Source organism: Cornus florida, unplaced genomic scaffold (assembly GCF_030987335.1).
Source record: "Cornus florida cultivar Cherokee Brave unplaced genomic scaffold, ASM3098733v1 CherokeeBrave_3.0.0_Hap2_Chr10, whole genome shotgun sequence".
NCBI lineage: Eukaryota > Viridiplantae > Streptophyta > Magnoliopsida > Cornales > Cornaceae > Cornus > Cornus florida.
The window spans coordinates 101,421,979-101,435,915 of record NW_026775580.1 but is presented as its reverse complement, the minus strand read 5'-3'; the positions used below and the strand labels follow the sequence as shown (position 1 = coordinate 101,435,915).

The window sequence follows — 13,937 nt, the reverse complement described above, 5'->3', positions numbered from 1 at the left end:
TTGCCTTCAGGTTTCAGTTCAAAACCTTAAACCATCTGCTCTAGTAACTCCGGTGACCTTAATTGCTTTCACCGACCCCTGTTGCTCCTGGTTCAACCCTCGAGCAAGCGTTAACTATCCCTCCTTGGTTTAGTCTTTGTTCGTGGCAAAAACCCCCAACTCTTTCTCTTTGTTTTTCCTCTCAAGCCCTTTCTGTTTCTCTCTACCTCCAGTTACGAGAAAAGGGTTCTAAAACCCTTGTAGACACAAAATGATATATATATAGGCTTCTCTCATAACCTAATATTTAATTATACTTAGAGAAGGAAACCGAAACTAAAAATTAAAATAGTAAAACCCTTTCTCTAAGTTGGCTTACCCACAATGTCATAAAACATAAAATCCTAATTCACATTATAAATAATAACACTTATTAAATCCAATTAATTCATTTAAATAAACTAATAAACCCTTTAAACAATTAAAACTAATTTAATCCAATTAAAGAAAATAAAAAGACAATTAAATTAACAATTAAACTTTAATCCAATTAAAGAAAATAAAAATACAATTAAATTAACAATTAAACAAACAATTCAATTAAAACAAACAATCAATCAATTCATTAAAATAAACAGGCAACTGAACACATAAACAAATAAAAATGCAATAAAATAAAACTTAAAATGCCAAGACTATCCTTTTAAAATTTAGGAGTATTACATTATTATTATTATTATTATTATTATTATTTAAAATTTTAAGACATTGGTCTTATTGAGGTCTCACAGTGCACTTACCTACATGAGGGCATTTGTTCTGCCAAAAGGTAATCAATGTCTTAGTGTGGGATAAGTGAATAGAATATTTAAAAGTGCTTGAATTATAACTAAATAAATCTTGTGCCAAAAGGTAGTGGAAGTGTTTAGGAATAATTCAAATATAATCAAATAGGTCTATGTGCGATTTTATCGCAGGTTTGGGGGTAAAGTAAAATCTAAAATTCTGCCAAAAGGTGATTTTTAGATGGCATTTTATTTATTCCCGCAGGATAAATGGTTTTTGCACATAGTAAAACACCCTGAGAAATTCGGCTTAAAACCCCAAGCACGAATTAAAATAATAATCCCTAAAGTTATGACATATTATTTTATATGTTGTTTATGTGGTATTATTCAATATAACATTTATGCAGGTTACAGACGCTTCCACAATTTTAAAGATAGCTCATAGGGATTGAACCATTGAATAGTTAAAATTATATTGCCTAGAAGACATGTTTTGATATTATATTGGGTTTCTTAGACCATGAATCTATATTTTTTGAGGAAGAAACCCATATGCCTACTGCGGAGTCTTCTTAGGTAAAAATGTTATTACATTTTTAGGTGGACTAACGGTACTACCGTGCCATTAGGTTAATTTATGCTTCTATTGGTGATACTATTCAGGGTGGTATTCTGGTTTTGATACTGCAAAGGAGCTTCTTGCTTTTATCAAGAAAGAGTTAACGGGCATTAAGAAGTAACTACAATACTATTATCTGACATAGATTATGTCAGTGAGATATGATGGCAATGGTTTAGTAAGGGAATACATCTATAAGATGTGTAAGCTAGTTAATGATCTGAGCTTTTCAAGGTGAATTATAATTCACAAGAAGTTAAATGCGACATTAACCAACTGTTAGCACTTTGTGTGATTGAAGGGAAGCGACTCAAGGGTGTTAAAACTAAGTCAGCTCTTCTTGCCATGGCAACAAGAATCGTTTCAAGAACAAACTAGGTGGCAAGAAAGTGAATAAGGCTAAACAGAATAAAGAAAGGCAGAACAATACATGAAAAAACATTGATCATGGAATGATAAATGTTGATCCTGTAGAAATAAAAGGACATCAAAAGAAAAAGGTTATTGTGGTGAAAAAGAAAACCAAAGCAGGAAAAAAAATTGTCAATTAATAGTTGAGCCTAACTTGGTAAAAGTATAGGTATAGATATGGTGGATGGATTCGGATGTGATCCTACTTGTTTCTTGTTTTTCTGTAGACTCGATACCTTTCGAATAAAATCGTGCTTTGGTTAGAGATGATTCATCTATGCTATGCATAGGATATTGGAGAATATCTCTCCAAAGAGACTTGAACGCTTGGTCAAGGATGAGATTATTGGGCCATAAATTTTATGCGTTGGTTATATCAAATGACAGATGCAGAGAAACACAATTTTGAGGCTAATCGATCATTTGGTCTTTTAGACTATATTTATACCGAATTTTGTGATCCATTTCTTATTGTAACTCGTTTGGGGTAAAGGTATTTCATTGTCTTCATTGTTGGGTTCTCAAGGTATGATTGTGTACTTAATCCACCAGAAGTTCGAAGCACTTAATGTGTGTAAAAACTACTAGACTAAAGTTGAAAGTAGTTGGTATAAAGATTATGGTTTTAAGATCAGATTAAGGTGGTGAGTTTTAATAGGAGAATGGTAAGGAGGGTGTAAATCCTAGTACTTTCAGTACATACTTAAAGGGCAGTGTATTGTACCACAGTACACCATTCCTAATTTTCTTAAACAGAATAAAGTTACAGAAAATAGAAAGTGTAGGGATGTCTTATAGAAACAGAGTTATATAATGCAGATATCAAGGAGCTTGATCTCACACTATCACTTATTATTCTGTTGGGCATCCTGAAAGATTAAAGGATTGAATATTTTACTATCTAGTATATCTATAGAGATTGTTGATATATATCATACAAATTTGATGAGAGTGGCGAATCCAGTGGGAGTTTAGAATACTGTAGTTTCTTTTTACAGAAGAGCAATTTTCAGTATCTATTCCGTTTATTTCAGACTTCATTCCACTTTCTTTCAGTATCTATTCTCATTTTTTAGCTATTCCCATTCATTTAGTTTGTTTCTCATTTGCAATATCTTATTTCAGTTTCCAATCTAGTTCCTAAGCCAGTTTAGCTTAGGAGATCTTCTAGAGCTTGGAAGTATGCTGTAATTGGTGATTTTGAGGTGTCTGGTGGATGTAAGACAAAATTTGATGGCTAAGTGCTTAAGTAAAAGTTAAGTGTTGATTTATTTGAGATTTCTCCAATTTCATTAAAGAACTCTTTAAGAGTCATTCTTTCATTATTATTCATTTATGACTTAAGCAAGTTTTACAGCAGTGGTATTCAAATTTTGATACAATGGTTATTAATTGTAAGTTCAAAGAGAATGTTATGAATAAATGCATATAGCTCAAGTTCAGTGGGAGTTATTTTTGTTTTCCTTGTCTTATATGTTGATGATATTTTGCAAGGTAGCAATGACATTCATGTGATACATGATATTACAAATTTTATGTAAAGTTTTTGACATGAAAGACATGGGTATGCAAAGTATGTCCTTGGCATTAGAATCCATAGAGATCATGCTACTGGAATACTTGGACTTTCTCTAAAGGCTTATATTAATTAAATATACGGAAAAAATTTAAGGGTGACCAAGCGTAGTAAGCCCATTGACATAAAGTACATTTTCAAGCATGAGAATGTTAAGGTTTAAGTGTTATTAAGATTTCCCCATATGGTTACAGAAAAATTGTTACAAATTCTCTTACTAAAGTCTTCAGCTGAAGATAATAAAGTATTTAAAGAGGACGTGATTCGGATAGGTATTCGAGAGTCATTGTGTTATGATGTCTGGTATTTCTTTTATATATGCTACATTGTAATTAGTTTCTTTACGCTTTGTGGTGACAGTTATTTTTCCTCCAGTTTACACCTTATGGTGACAGTTATTTACATCCAAATAAAGTTATGATGCATCATTATTTTTATCTTGATATATATGGTTTATGCACGTGATATTATGTTTGTCTGGAGTGGTATTTCACTCATGAGGCTGTTTGGGCTAGATATGAGATTGACACCATATCGGTAAATCCAAATATAAGATTTGTCTGGGAGTGGTATTTCACTTATGAGGTTGTTTAGATTAGATGTGAGATTGACACCACATTGGTAAATCTAAACATAAATATTAAAGTTTACCTGTGGGAGTATTTCACACTCCATGAGAATAGCTTGGGCTAGATATAGGATTGGCTCCATATCGGTAAACCCTCACACTGAAAAGAATGTTGGCGGTTTGCTGTAATATGTTCAGGTGACATACTGTGATGGTATGAAGCAGGACAGATAGTGAGGTGTGCGTTTAAACCACATGCAGTTTGCACATCTCATGAAATACAGTAAAAACCACTATATTTACTTGAATCCTAGATGGAATCGGTTGTGAGACCATGGAATTGTTTAGACTAATATATTACTTGTTTACGCATTCATGATCCACTATTAAGGAAATTTATGGGGAGAGTTTTCTAAAATTTCAATCCATCAATTTCAATAATTGTGTTTTCTAAATAAAAATGAGTGGCCACTCGACTTTTATAAAGTGTTGTTGCAATTCATAGTGTCATTTTATAAAACTTAAAATGCATGGACTAAGTGGGAGATTATTGGAAATTTATATATATATATATATATATATATAATAAAAACTATTTTATGGTCTTATGCACTACGTTTTCTAAAGTAGTATTGCAATGTAATTAATGATACTTGATGGATTAGGTTGTACTTTCCAATTTTGTGGTTTAATTGGGAGTATGGTTTTTTATACCGTTGGATTGTGGTTTTTCAACTTATTTGGTGTAATTTAATTCTAACCATTAATATCTAAATTTCCATGATAGGAAGGGAGACTTAGGTATGCTTGTTTGTAGATAAGTCGTCCCTCCCTATTGTTGTTATATATAAGGGTTTAAAAACCCTTATTCAGATCTATCGTATCAATAACTCTCAGAAGGGGGTAAAGCGCTCTAATATTTTGCAGGAACTCATAGAGGATTATATGGATATTCTAAAGGTATATGTGCGTTAATCATCAATCAGGTACAAGTCTAAATTACTCTTTAATTAATTAAAGTATTCTTGATTTCTACATAGGTTAATTTGATTAAAACCCAACATTACAAAGCTGGGTTGGATCAATAAACCAGTTATTTATAACAATATCATGTAACAGTGACGACTGTATATATATATAGTCAGTAATCAAATGAATTTGGATAGGTAACCTGATCCCTACTGGTGATAGATTTGATTATTATTTATGTATTGTCTGTCATATTCATGTACTCTATCTTTTCTATTAAAACATTAATATATATATATATATATAAACAAAGCCCTCCATCGTTAGATAATCAAATTAAACATCTATATTTTATGAAAGAATTTGAGAGAAAAAGTGTTTGATTCTGTTAAAAGACCTCTAAGCCTAAGCCAAAATTAATAATTTACAAAAAAATAAATAATAATAATAATAATAAATTTATGTAATTTGCATGAGAGGTTGAGGGACGAGAAACAATAAAAAAGTTGCATTAAAAGGCAAATCTTGTAAAAGATATTTTGAGATTGAAAAGATTTTCTTCGTGGGTGTTTTAAGAATTGAAAACTGTCAAGAATTTTACAGCTATTCTTCCACCAAAACAAGGGCAAATTTGTTTTTAAAATTTTAAATCATTTTATCGCTATTTTAAATTCGAAAATAGCCGGCCGATCTTAAAGCAAGTTCGCTAGGTTTTTGTTGAAGCGACCTTCAACTTTTTCAAATCTCCGTGTATCTCCATTCACCAAATTTCTATAATTTCTTTTATAAAATACCATTAAAGTTTTAAATATTTTTGGTATTGCCTTCTTCTTTGTGGGAATTAAAAGTCACAATTTGTATACTTAATATCATTTTTTTTTTAGGGTAAATTCCACTCACACCTTTGAGCTTTTAGTCAACGCCACTCAAAAGACGGTCAATGCACAAGTTTACATTGACACCCCCTAAAATTTCAAAAGTCATACTTACCCTCAGATCTATAAATTAACAAAAATAAAATTTATCATATTATTTTGTAATCCCCTTTCCGCTATACACGCCACCGCAACCACCGCCACACCTACACACCACCACCACAACACACCACCACACCAAACATGCCTCCAGACTCGCCCAACAAATCCCCTCGCAGACTCTCAACCACCACAGCCACACACACACCACCACTACCACTGCCACACCCCACCACAACCACCGTATACCCACATACTACCGCCATAACCAAACACCCATTTTCGCTCTATAGCAGCAGCGCCATCACCGACACCGAAAACTTCACCGCTTCAAATCATTTTCGACGATAACACCGCACAACAGATCAAACCCAGTGACATCATTTGCCTTTTTCGTCGACATCCTTGGCCAAGTCGCTTCAAACCCCAAGACCACAATGTTGCTAATGATGGCCCGAGCAAGTTGTTGGACCACCGAGCCCGATTTTAATCCTACCCACAGCGAAATTATAGGTGGCGAAGATGATTAACCGCACCGGCAAAAAGAAGAACGACGATGCGATGTCCAACGTCGAAACTGTTGCCATCGCCGAGCAGACGTTTGTTCGTTGTTACAATCGCCGATGATGTCGTCGTTGAGCACAACCCACCACCACTAGCCAACGCTATCCTCCCACTCCTATCTCTCTCATCACAGACCGGCACTAATCCTTCTATTGGGTAGGAATTCTCACCCTATAACTGGGAATTAATTGAAAATAAAATCGAAATTAAAGCCTAATTTGAAAATGAGGTTTTTGCTAGTTGTTTATGTGTGTATATACGAGAGAATGAAGAGGTTATGGTGATAGTGGTGGTAAGATGTGGCGGCTATTGTTGGGGTGGTGGTGGTAGGAGGTTGAGAGGAGAGAGAGAACAGAGAGGAGGGAAGAAAATATGGGAGGATGTTGGTGGTAACCGATGAAGATAGAGAGAGAATGAAAAATGAGGTTATTTTCGTCCTTCAAAATTTAGTTTATAGGGTTATATTAGTAATTTACATTTTTTTTTAAAGCTCAGGGGGTATCAATGTAAACTTGTACGTTAATCATCCGCTGAGTGACGTTGACTAAAAGCTAAAGAGGTGTGATTGCAATTTACCCTTTTCTTATTATTATTTAACTTTTATATTAGACAAGCACATCAATTTTTCGAAACTTTTTCAAGTAGAAAATATTTAAAAAAATTAGTTTTGATCAAGCTATTTCAAGGCAAAATAAGAGTGAGTTCCACTAAGCAGTTATACGGAACCATGTTAGTGGCGTTGGCAGGGATTCAGAAGGTAAGTTCTTGAGATCTCACTTTCAAGCTATATTCCTAACTTAAATGGTGTGTGTGTTGTGGGATCAATATACGTGTTATAAATAAATAAATAAATAAAATTCATTTTGGGGATGAATTAGAAATTGTGTGGGTTTGGCCCAGAAGGGGACAAAACTTTTGTGGAAGGTAAAGGACGCCGGGCAGCAGGCCAGTCCGGTCTTGGGTTTGGGCTTCTCAATACTTCCTGTTTTGATGCGTTGGGCTTCTGTCTGGTCCTAATTTTTTTTTTAAATTCTTTGAGAATAATAATTTAAGGACAGACAATACAAAACTGACGAACGAGTACATAACGTACTATTAAAAGTTGTTGCGGGGGACAAAGCCGGTGCAATCTAACCAGGCCAAAATTTATCTCGAGGACAAATTCAATTCTAGCCTCAATCTACACATTTCTTCTATAAACTGAATTTTTTATTTAACGTTTGATTTTAGTGCTATTTTTATTTTTATATTTCTCGATCTTAAACAGTAATATTCAAACATAATTTTTCCATAGTAAACTTTTTATCAACCAATGCATTGGTATGTCGTATGCAAATTATATAGCGGATATGGTCAATTCATGCACATTCTTTGACATTAGCACATTCTTTGACAATGACATTAATACAAAGTTTTAATAGTGGTTATTTTACCATGTGATCTTCCACCAATAAAAGTTTCTTATTTCTCTTAAAAACTTACTCGTCAAAAAAAAAATAAGGAGCTTCAATTAATACTGTACCACATGACAAAATACACCAAAATAATAAAGACTTTCTCCCCCCACTAGATTATTGTATTTGGAGTAAATTAACATGGACCCTTCATTTTACTTGTTTATTAATAATGTGTGCGCGTGTACAAAGTAGAGAAATTAAAAAATGGCAAAATATTAAGTTTATTAACTTACTCCAAATACAACACCTGATGAGTGGATCCAAAGGGCATTATTAAAATAATATATTGAGTCTAGCTCCCCTGTTTGTAATTTCAAGTCAATCTACTTTCATGCAGTTAAATATATATATATATATTCTTCCATGTTCAAATAAAAAAGAAAACATTTAGTCATGTATGGATAATTGTTTTAGTGGAGTGAATGACTAAAAAGATTCAATTATGAGTTAACAAAGATCTTTTGCAGACAAATTTCAATTGATTCACTCAGTACTTTTTCTTTTATGTGTATATCAATGTTTATATTCAGCTCAAATATGATATCGATCTGGTAGTTTTAAAATGAGTTGGGATGACGTGTCTGCCAAAAATGGAGTCATAAGGAATCAAACATTAGGAAACGTGGGTGTTATGGGGCTAAAATGCTAGTGGGACCCCCAAATAATTTCTTTAATACACAAGGGGAAAGAACAACCACCACTCAGACGGCAACAACGACCGTATACCATATTATATATATCTAAAATATTTGTATCATCAAACATAAATATGGCCTTATATGTGACACTCTCACAATATTGTATGTATAATTTAGATCAATATTGTATAGTTTAGTACGACATTATTATATAGTATATGCATATTAGTAATAATTATGTTAGTGATAAAGAAATGATTGAGCATACTTGGTGGAGTCAGAAAAGTAAAAAATAGAAAAGTATAAATAAAAAATATATTTTACTTAAAAAATAAAAATATTTTCTGAAGAAAATATTTTATATCGAAACAAATGGAATTTTGGTGGAGTTAAAAAAGAAAAAAATAAAAAAAACTTTAATATTAGGTAGTGCTAGGAAGTTAATAGTGATAGATTTTAAGAACCTCCTTGAGTTTGTTTTAATTATCTCCAATAATTTGATAATATTTCATATTTTCCTCTTAATTACTTAATTGCACCATATATATATATATTGAATTTTACATATTTCCTATACATTAAGACCCACAAAATATTCTTTGTTCTCCACGCGTTAATAATAATAGTCAAAACATCCTATTGATTTGCATGGAAGATTTGAGTTATTCAAAACCATGTTCTTATATTTACGTTTAATTAAATACATATATATTTTAAGTACCAACAAACACATTCCCATCAACATCCATGTTGTCTTGTCTCTCTAGCTTACTATGTGCCCTGTCATAGTTTGTTTGGGTTTTTCGTTTATACATATTATCAAGCACGTACACTCTGTAAATTTTGTTTGGTTAAGTTTGTGATGATCTTACAAAAAAAAAAAAAAAAAAAAAAGTTAGAAATGTTTAATAATTTTTTTTTTTTTTTTGTAATATGCATTCTAAACTAGACAAACAAGATTTACTGTTCCACTGAAGCAGGGTGTATGCTTTAAAAATATTCTCAAAATTTTTAAAGGTTTAAGCAAAATGCCCTTGAAAGTGTAAAGCCGTTCCAAATTGGAGGCCCGTGTTCAATTTGAGACCCTTCCAAATTAGAGGCCCTATGCAATTGCATGTCTATCTAATAGTTTTTTCAAAATTTTCCTATTAATTTTTCCCTCGTAGTTGAACTAATTAATTTTTCCTACTCATTATTGTTTTACAATAAGCATAACTACAGTGACATACATTATTAATCAAAAAGATATTTGATATATATATATATATATATATATATATATGGGTATTGTAAGAACTCGGCCCAGAAAGCATTATTTTCTCTCTATTCTCTTCTCTTTTTTGGGGGTGGATGGGAATTTTCTTTTTTTTTTTAATCAAAAATTCAAACAAATATACACTTGCACTGTAAAACTACCAAGTTCGAATACTCAACATAGATTCCTTTTAGGGAGAAAGAGATTATATCATTTGAGTTACTAATGAAAAATTTATTTTATAGTTTTCTTTTTGAAGAATAAAAAAAATAAACTACCAAACATTTAATTCAAGCGCTATCTAAATTTTTTTTTTTTTCTTGGTAGATCATGATAGTGTCCATATGCTCCATGATTCGCCACTAGAGAGTCAGCCCCATGATTCGCCACTAGAGAGTCAGCCCCTCCTACATGTATCAAACAATTCTTTTTAATTTTTTTTAAAGATAATTTCAAGAAAATTCGAATCTCAATCTGCAAAATAATGTGAAATTCCCTTGAATTCTTTATTAAAGTTTGAGAGACCACTACAGAGTTACTACAAATGATATATTTCAAGTGTCCGATATATAGCGAGATTTTTTTTTTTCAATTCCAAAATGCACATTAAGAAAATAAAATAAAATAAAATAAAATAAAATTGTTAACGTACGACGATTTAATAGAAAAATAATGGCTTGGCTATTATGTATAGGACCGCATTGAAATAAACAACCTAAAAATAAATAAATTCTCGATGACAACGTGGAGAATTGTCCATGTTTGAATATTAATTAAAAAAATGGAATAATCTTTTTGAAATTAACGAAGAATAACACGTGATCTTTCAAATTGCATGCATGGATCAATAGGATATTTCGGAGTAGAAACTATGAAAGAACTACGAAAACCAATAATATGAATAAATAATGTGTACTGTTAACGTAGGAGTTAGTGAAGCTCAGTTTCTCTCATGCCCATATATATATAACCATAAACCATAAATCAATCCATAAAACAGTCGCCAAGAGTTCAAAACCTCTGATCTATACAAATATATATATATATATATATATTCAGTTCTGTTGCAAAAATGTATGCAAACACAATCCCAGAATCTGACTCCGCCGTTCTAGAATCGATACGGCAGCATCTTCTCGACGATTCAGACATTTCTACAATTTTTCCAGCAATAAGTTCTTGCAATGCACCCAGTTATAGCCCGAGTTTGGGTTGCTTTTTGCCGGAAAATATGGGAGAGATAATGTTGAGTGTGGATTATTTGCAAGATAGCGTGATTAATTTGGAAGGTGAGAATGCAATAGTGGAACCTATGGTGGAGCGTGGACGTCACGCGCCACCGGAGTGCAGACGATATAGGGGTGTGAGGAGGCGGCCGTGGGGGAAGTTCGCGGCTGAGATAAGGGACCCCGCTAGGAAAGGCAAGAGGGTGTGGCTGGGGACTTACGAGACGGCTGAGGATGCAGCTCGAGCTTATGACTTAGCTGCTTTTAAACTGCGCGGCTCACGGGCTTTGCTCAATTTTCCACACCTTGTGGGCTCGAATAACATGGAGCCTGTTCGGGTGACTTTGAAACGGCGTTCACCGGAGCCGGAATCGTCATCTTCATCCTTAGAAAATGGCTTTGAGAAGTACAAGTTAACCGATTTTCAGAGAAGTTTCTGATTTTAGCTTTACCGGTTTAGGTATAATGGGGAATTTTTTTTTTTTTTTTGGGTTAGGACCATAGGGGTGATATTACTTCAAGTTGCCATGAAATCCATCCTTCTAACTTTCAATAATTTGTAAATAAAATTGAAAAACTAAGGATTTTGTTGTTGTTGTTGATAATATTGTCCTCATAACTATCTTTTCCAATGAAGGCATTGAATCTAGGGTAACTTACACACACACCATGTGAGATTAGGTGATATTTCAGCAAGATGAAGATTTTGATTTTAATTTTTACTTACACCCCAATTTACTTTTTGGCCTTGACACATGCAATTTGACCCTTTTATCCTTAATTTTTTTAATACAAAATATATATAATCTCAAATGACAAAAAGGCCCCTCTGTGTCTGTATATGTATATACACTGTTTGTAAATGTTAAAATCTTCATCACCGCCAACAACCACCGCCGGTCGCGGTGCTTGAACCATCAAATCCCTGTCTTCGATTTTCATTTCAGCCCCATCATTGCAACTTCACACATCAAAAAACACACAAACCACAAACTTATTTTCATACCCAAACCTATTTCATACCCGTCTCTGCAACTTCACACATCAGAAAGCAAAAAAAAAAAAAAAAACATTTTGTATGTATATCTGACAGTGGTGGTCCTCGTCAACAACCTCATACCCCTCGCCGGAATCCAATCTTTAATTTAAAATTTGAGAACCATCATAATCTTGACATACCCCTTGTAACGACCCACTCCACCACATGGTATGATATTGTCCGCTTTGGGCCTGAGCCCGCACGGTTTTGCTCTTGAGCTTCACCCCAAAAGGCCTCATTTTTTTTTTAAAATAGAAGTGGGTCAGGCCCACGCGCAAGTTCTATACTACTACAATCCAAACAGAGGCCCGATACGCATGTACATCCTAAACAATTCAACAATAGCTAATAGTCCGTAAATATATATATATAGTCACACTAAAGGACTCTCACTGGACTACAGGCCAGTCTCAACCTAAATAGAGGTAACATGCTAAAACGCACACAAAGTGGGCATATGTACCTATACCTAAACAGGGTACACCTCCAACCATCGTAGCCAACTACACATCTCGATGCATATACGCTCCCTAACCATCGGTCCTGAGGCTCAAGCTCATACCGAGGCACCATAACAGTACATATATAAAATCCATCCAAAATCCCTGGTATTGCCGCTCAACAAGCAGTTGCCATGACAATACAAATCCACGGGACTTAACTTTTAGTTAATCCCATCCTTATTCCAAGTAGGTGGGTAATGGTATTGTTTTAAAAACCAAACCCATCCTTAGTATGCCACCGTCCCATACCGGTGCCTACTTTCCAATCCTCCAGTAGTCAATAATACCAATAAATCAAGTATATATCAACTAAATTCCAACATCCAACATTCAATGTTAGCAATGATAAAATAAGCATTGATAAACAGGGTCACAACAACAACATATACATGCCCAATTTAAGTTGTTCCCTTTAGTTTGATATAAAGACAGAATTAATTAAAACTTCCATTTAACACCTTACAAATGACATACAGATATGTAGGGTATGTATCACAAAATCCTAACCTCCACAGTTGATACTAACTGTGATAATGTAAGTATCAAAACAATATTCATAGTATGTATGTAGACATGCTCAAATTAGAGTGTTCCACAAAACCAATCTAGTGTTAAACTCAAATCCTCCTAGTATTTAAGTTCCAACAGTTGCTATTACAGAAGTTAAGATAGCTATCATCTAGACCCATCCTTCCAATAATTTATACTAGCAGTGGTAAGGAAAAACGTGAACCACAAACCATAATGCATCCACAAACATGCTTAGTCTAGGTTGAACAAGCATACAACACTACTGTAACTACCAGTTTCATAGCAAAACAGATATCATTTTAGTTTGGTTTAATCTTCATTAATCCTGAAATCATTTAAGAGTGCAAAGAGTATGAAGCCTAAGGGAAAGAGTAAGGATAGAATCTTGCCTCAGAAACTTTTGTTCAAAGTTTCAACGTCGTCTTCTTAAAAAATTCGGGCGAGTTCCAAAACCCGGTTACTGTTCACGGGTACGAAACACTATTCCCAAACTCAAAATCTGATCTCCACCGTTCATATTGTGCGACACTGAGTCATGAACCTATCCTCCAAATTTTAGCTCGATCGGACCACGGACGAAGCGGGATCGGTTGTGTGATGAAATCTGGGCAGAATGGAAAAACCTGTGCGACGCAGTTACTGTTCACGAGTACGAATCACTGTTCCCGAGGTCAAACTCTGATCTCCACAGTTCAGATTGTGCGCCACTGAGTTGTGAACCTCTCCTCCAAAATTCAGCTCGATCGGACCACGGACGAAGCAGGATCGGATGTTTGATGAAATCTGGGCAGAATGGAAAAAACCTGTGCGACCCAGTTACTGTTCACGAGTACGAATTAC

The 13,937-nt window shown here is 33.9% G+C and overlaps 1 protein-coding gene across 1 annotated transcript; it reads left to right on the top strand.

Annotated features, from left to right (window-relative positions):
• The first annotated feature begins 10,870 nt into the window (after positions 1–10,870).
• Positions 10,871–11,741, top strand: LOC132278255 (ethylene-responsive transcription factor 2-like). Its single transcript, XM_059780056.1, has one exon. The coding sequence runs from the start codon at positions 10,871–10,873 to the stop codon at positions 11,462–11,464; it is 594 nt and encodes a 197-aa protein (XP_059636039.1). The 3' UTR covers positions 11,465–11,741.
• Positions 11,742–13,937: the final 2,196 nt, after the last annotated feature.

What these genes read in the sequence shown, in the direction of transcription:
- LOC132278255 (XM_059780056.1), top strand. Translation starts at nt 10,871, where the DNA reads ATGTATGCAAACACAATCCCAGAATCTGACTCCGCCGTTCTAGAATCG.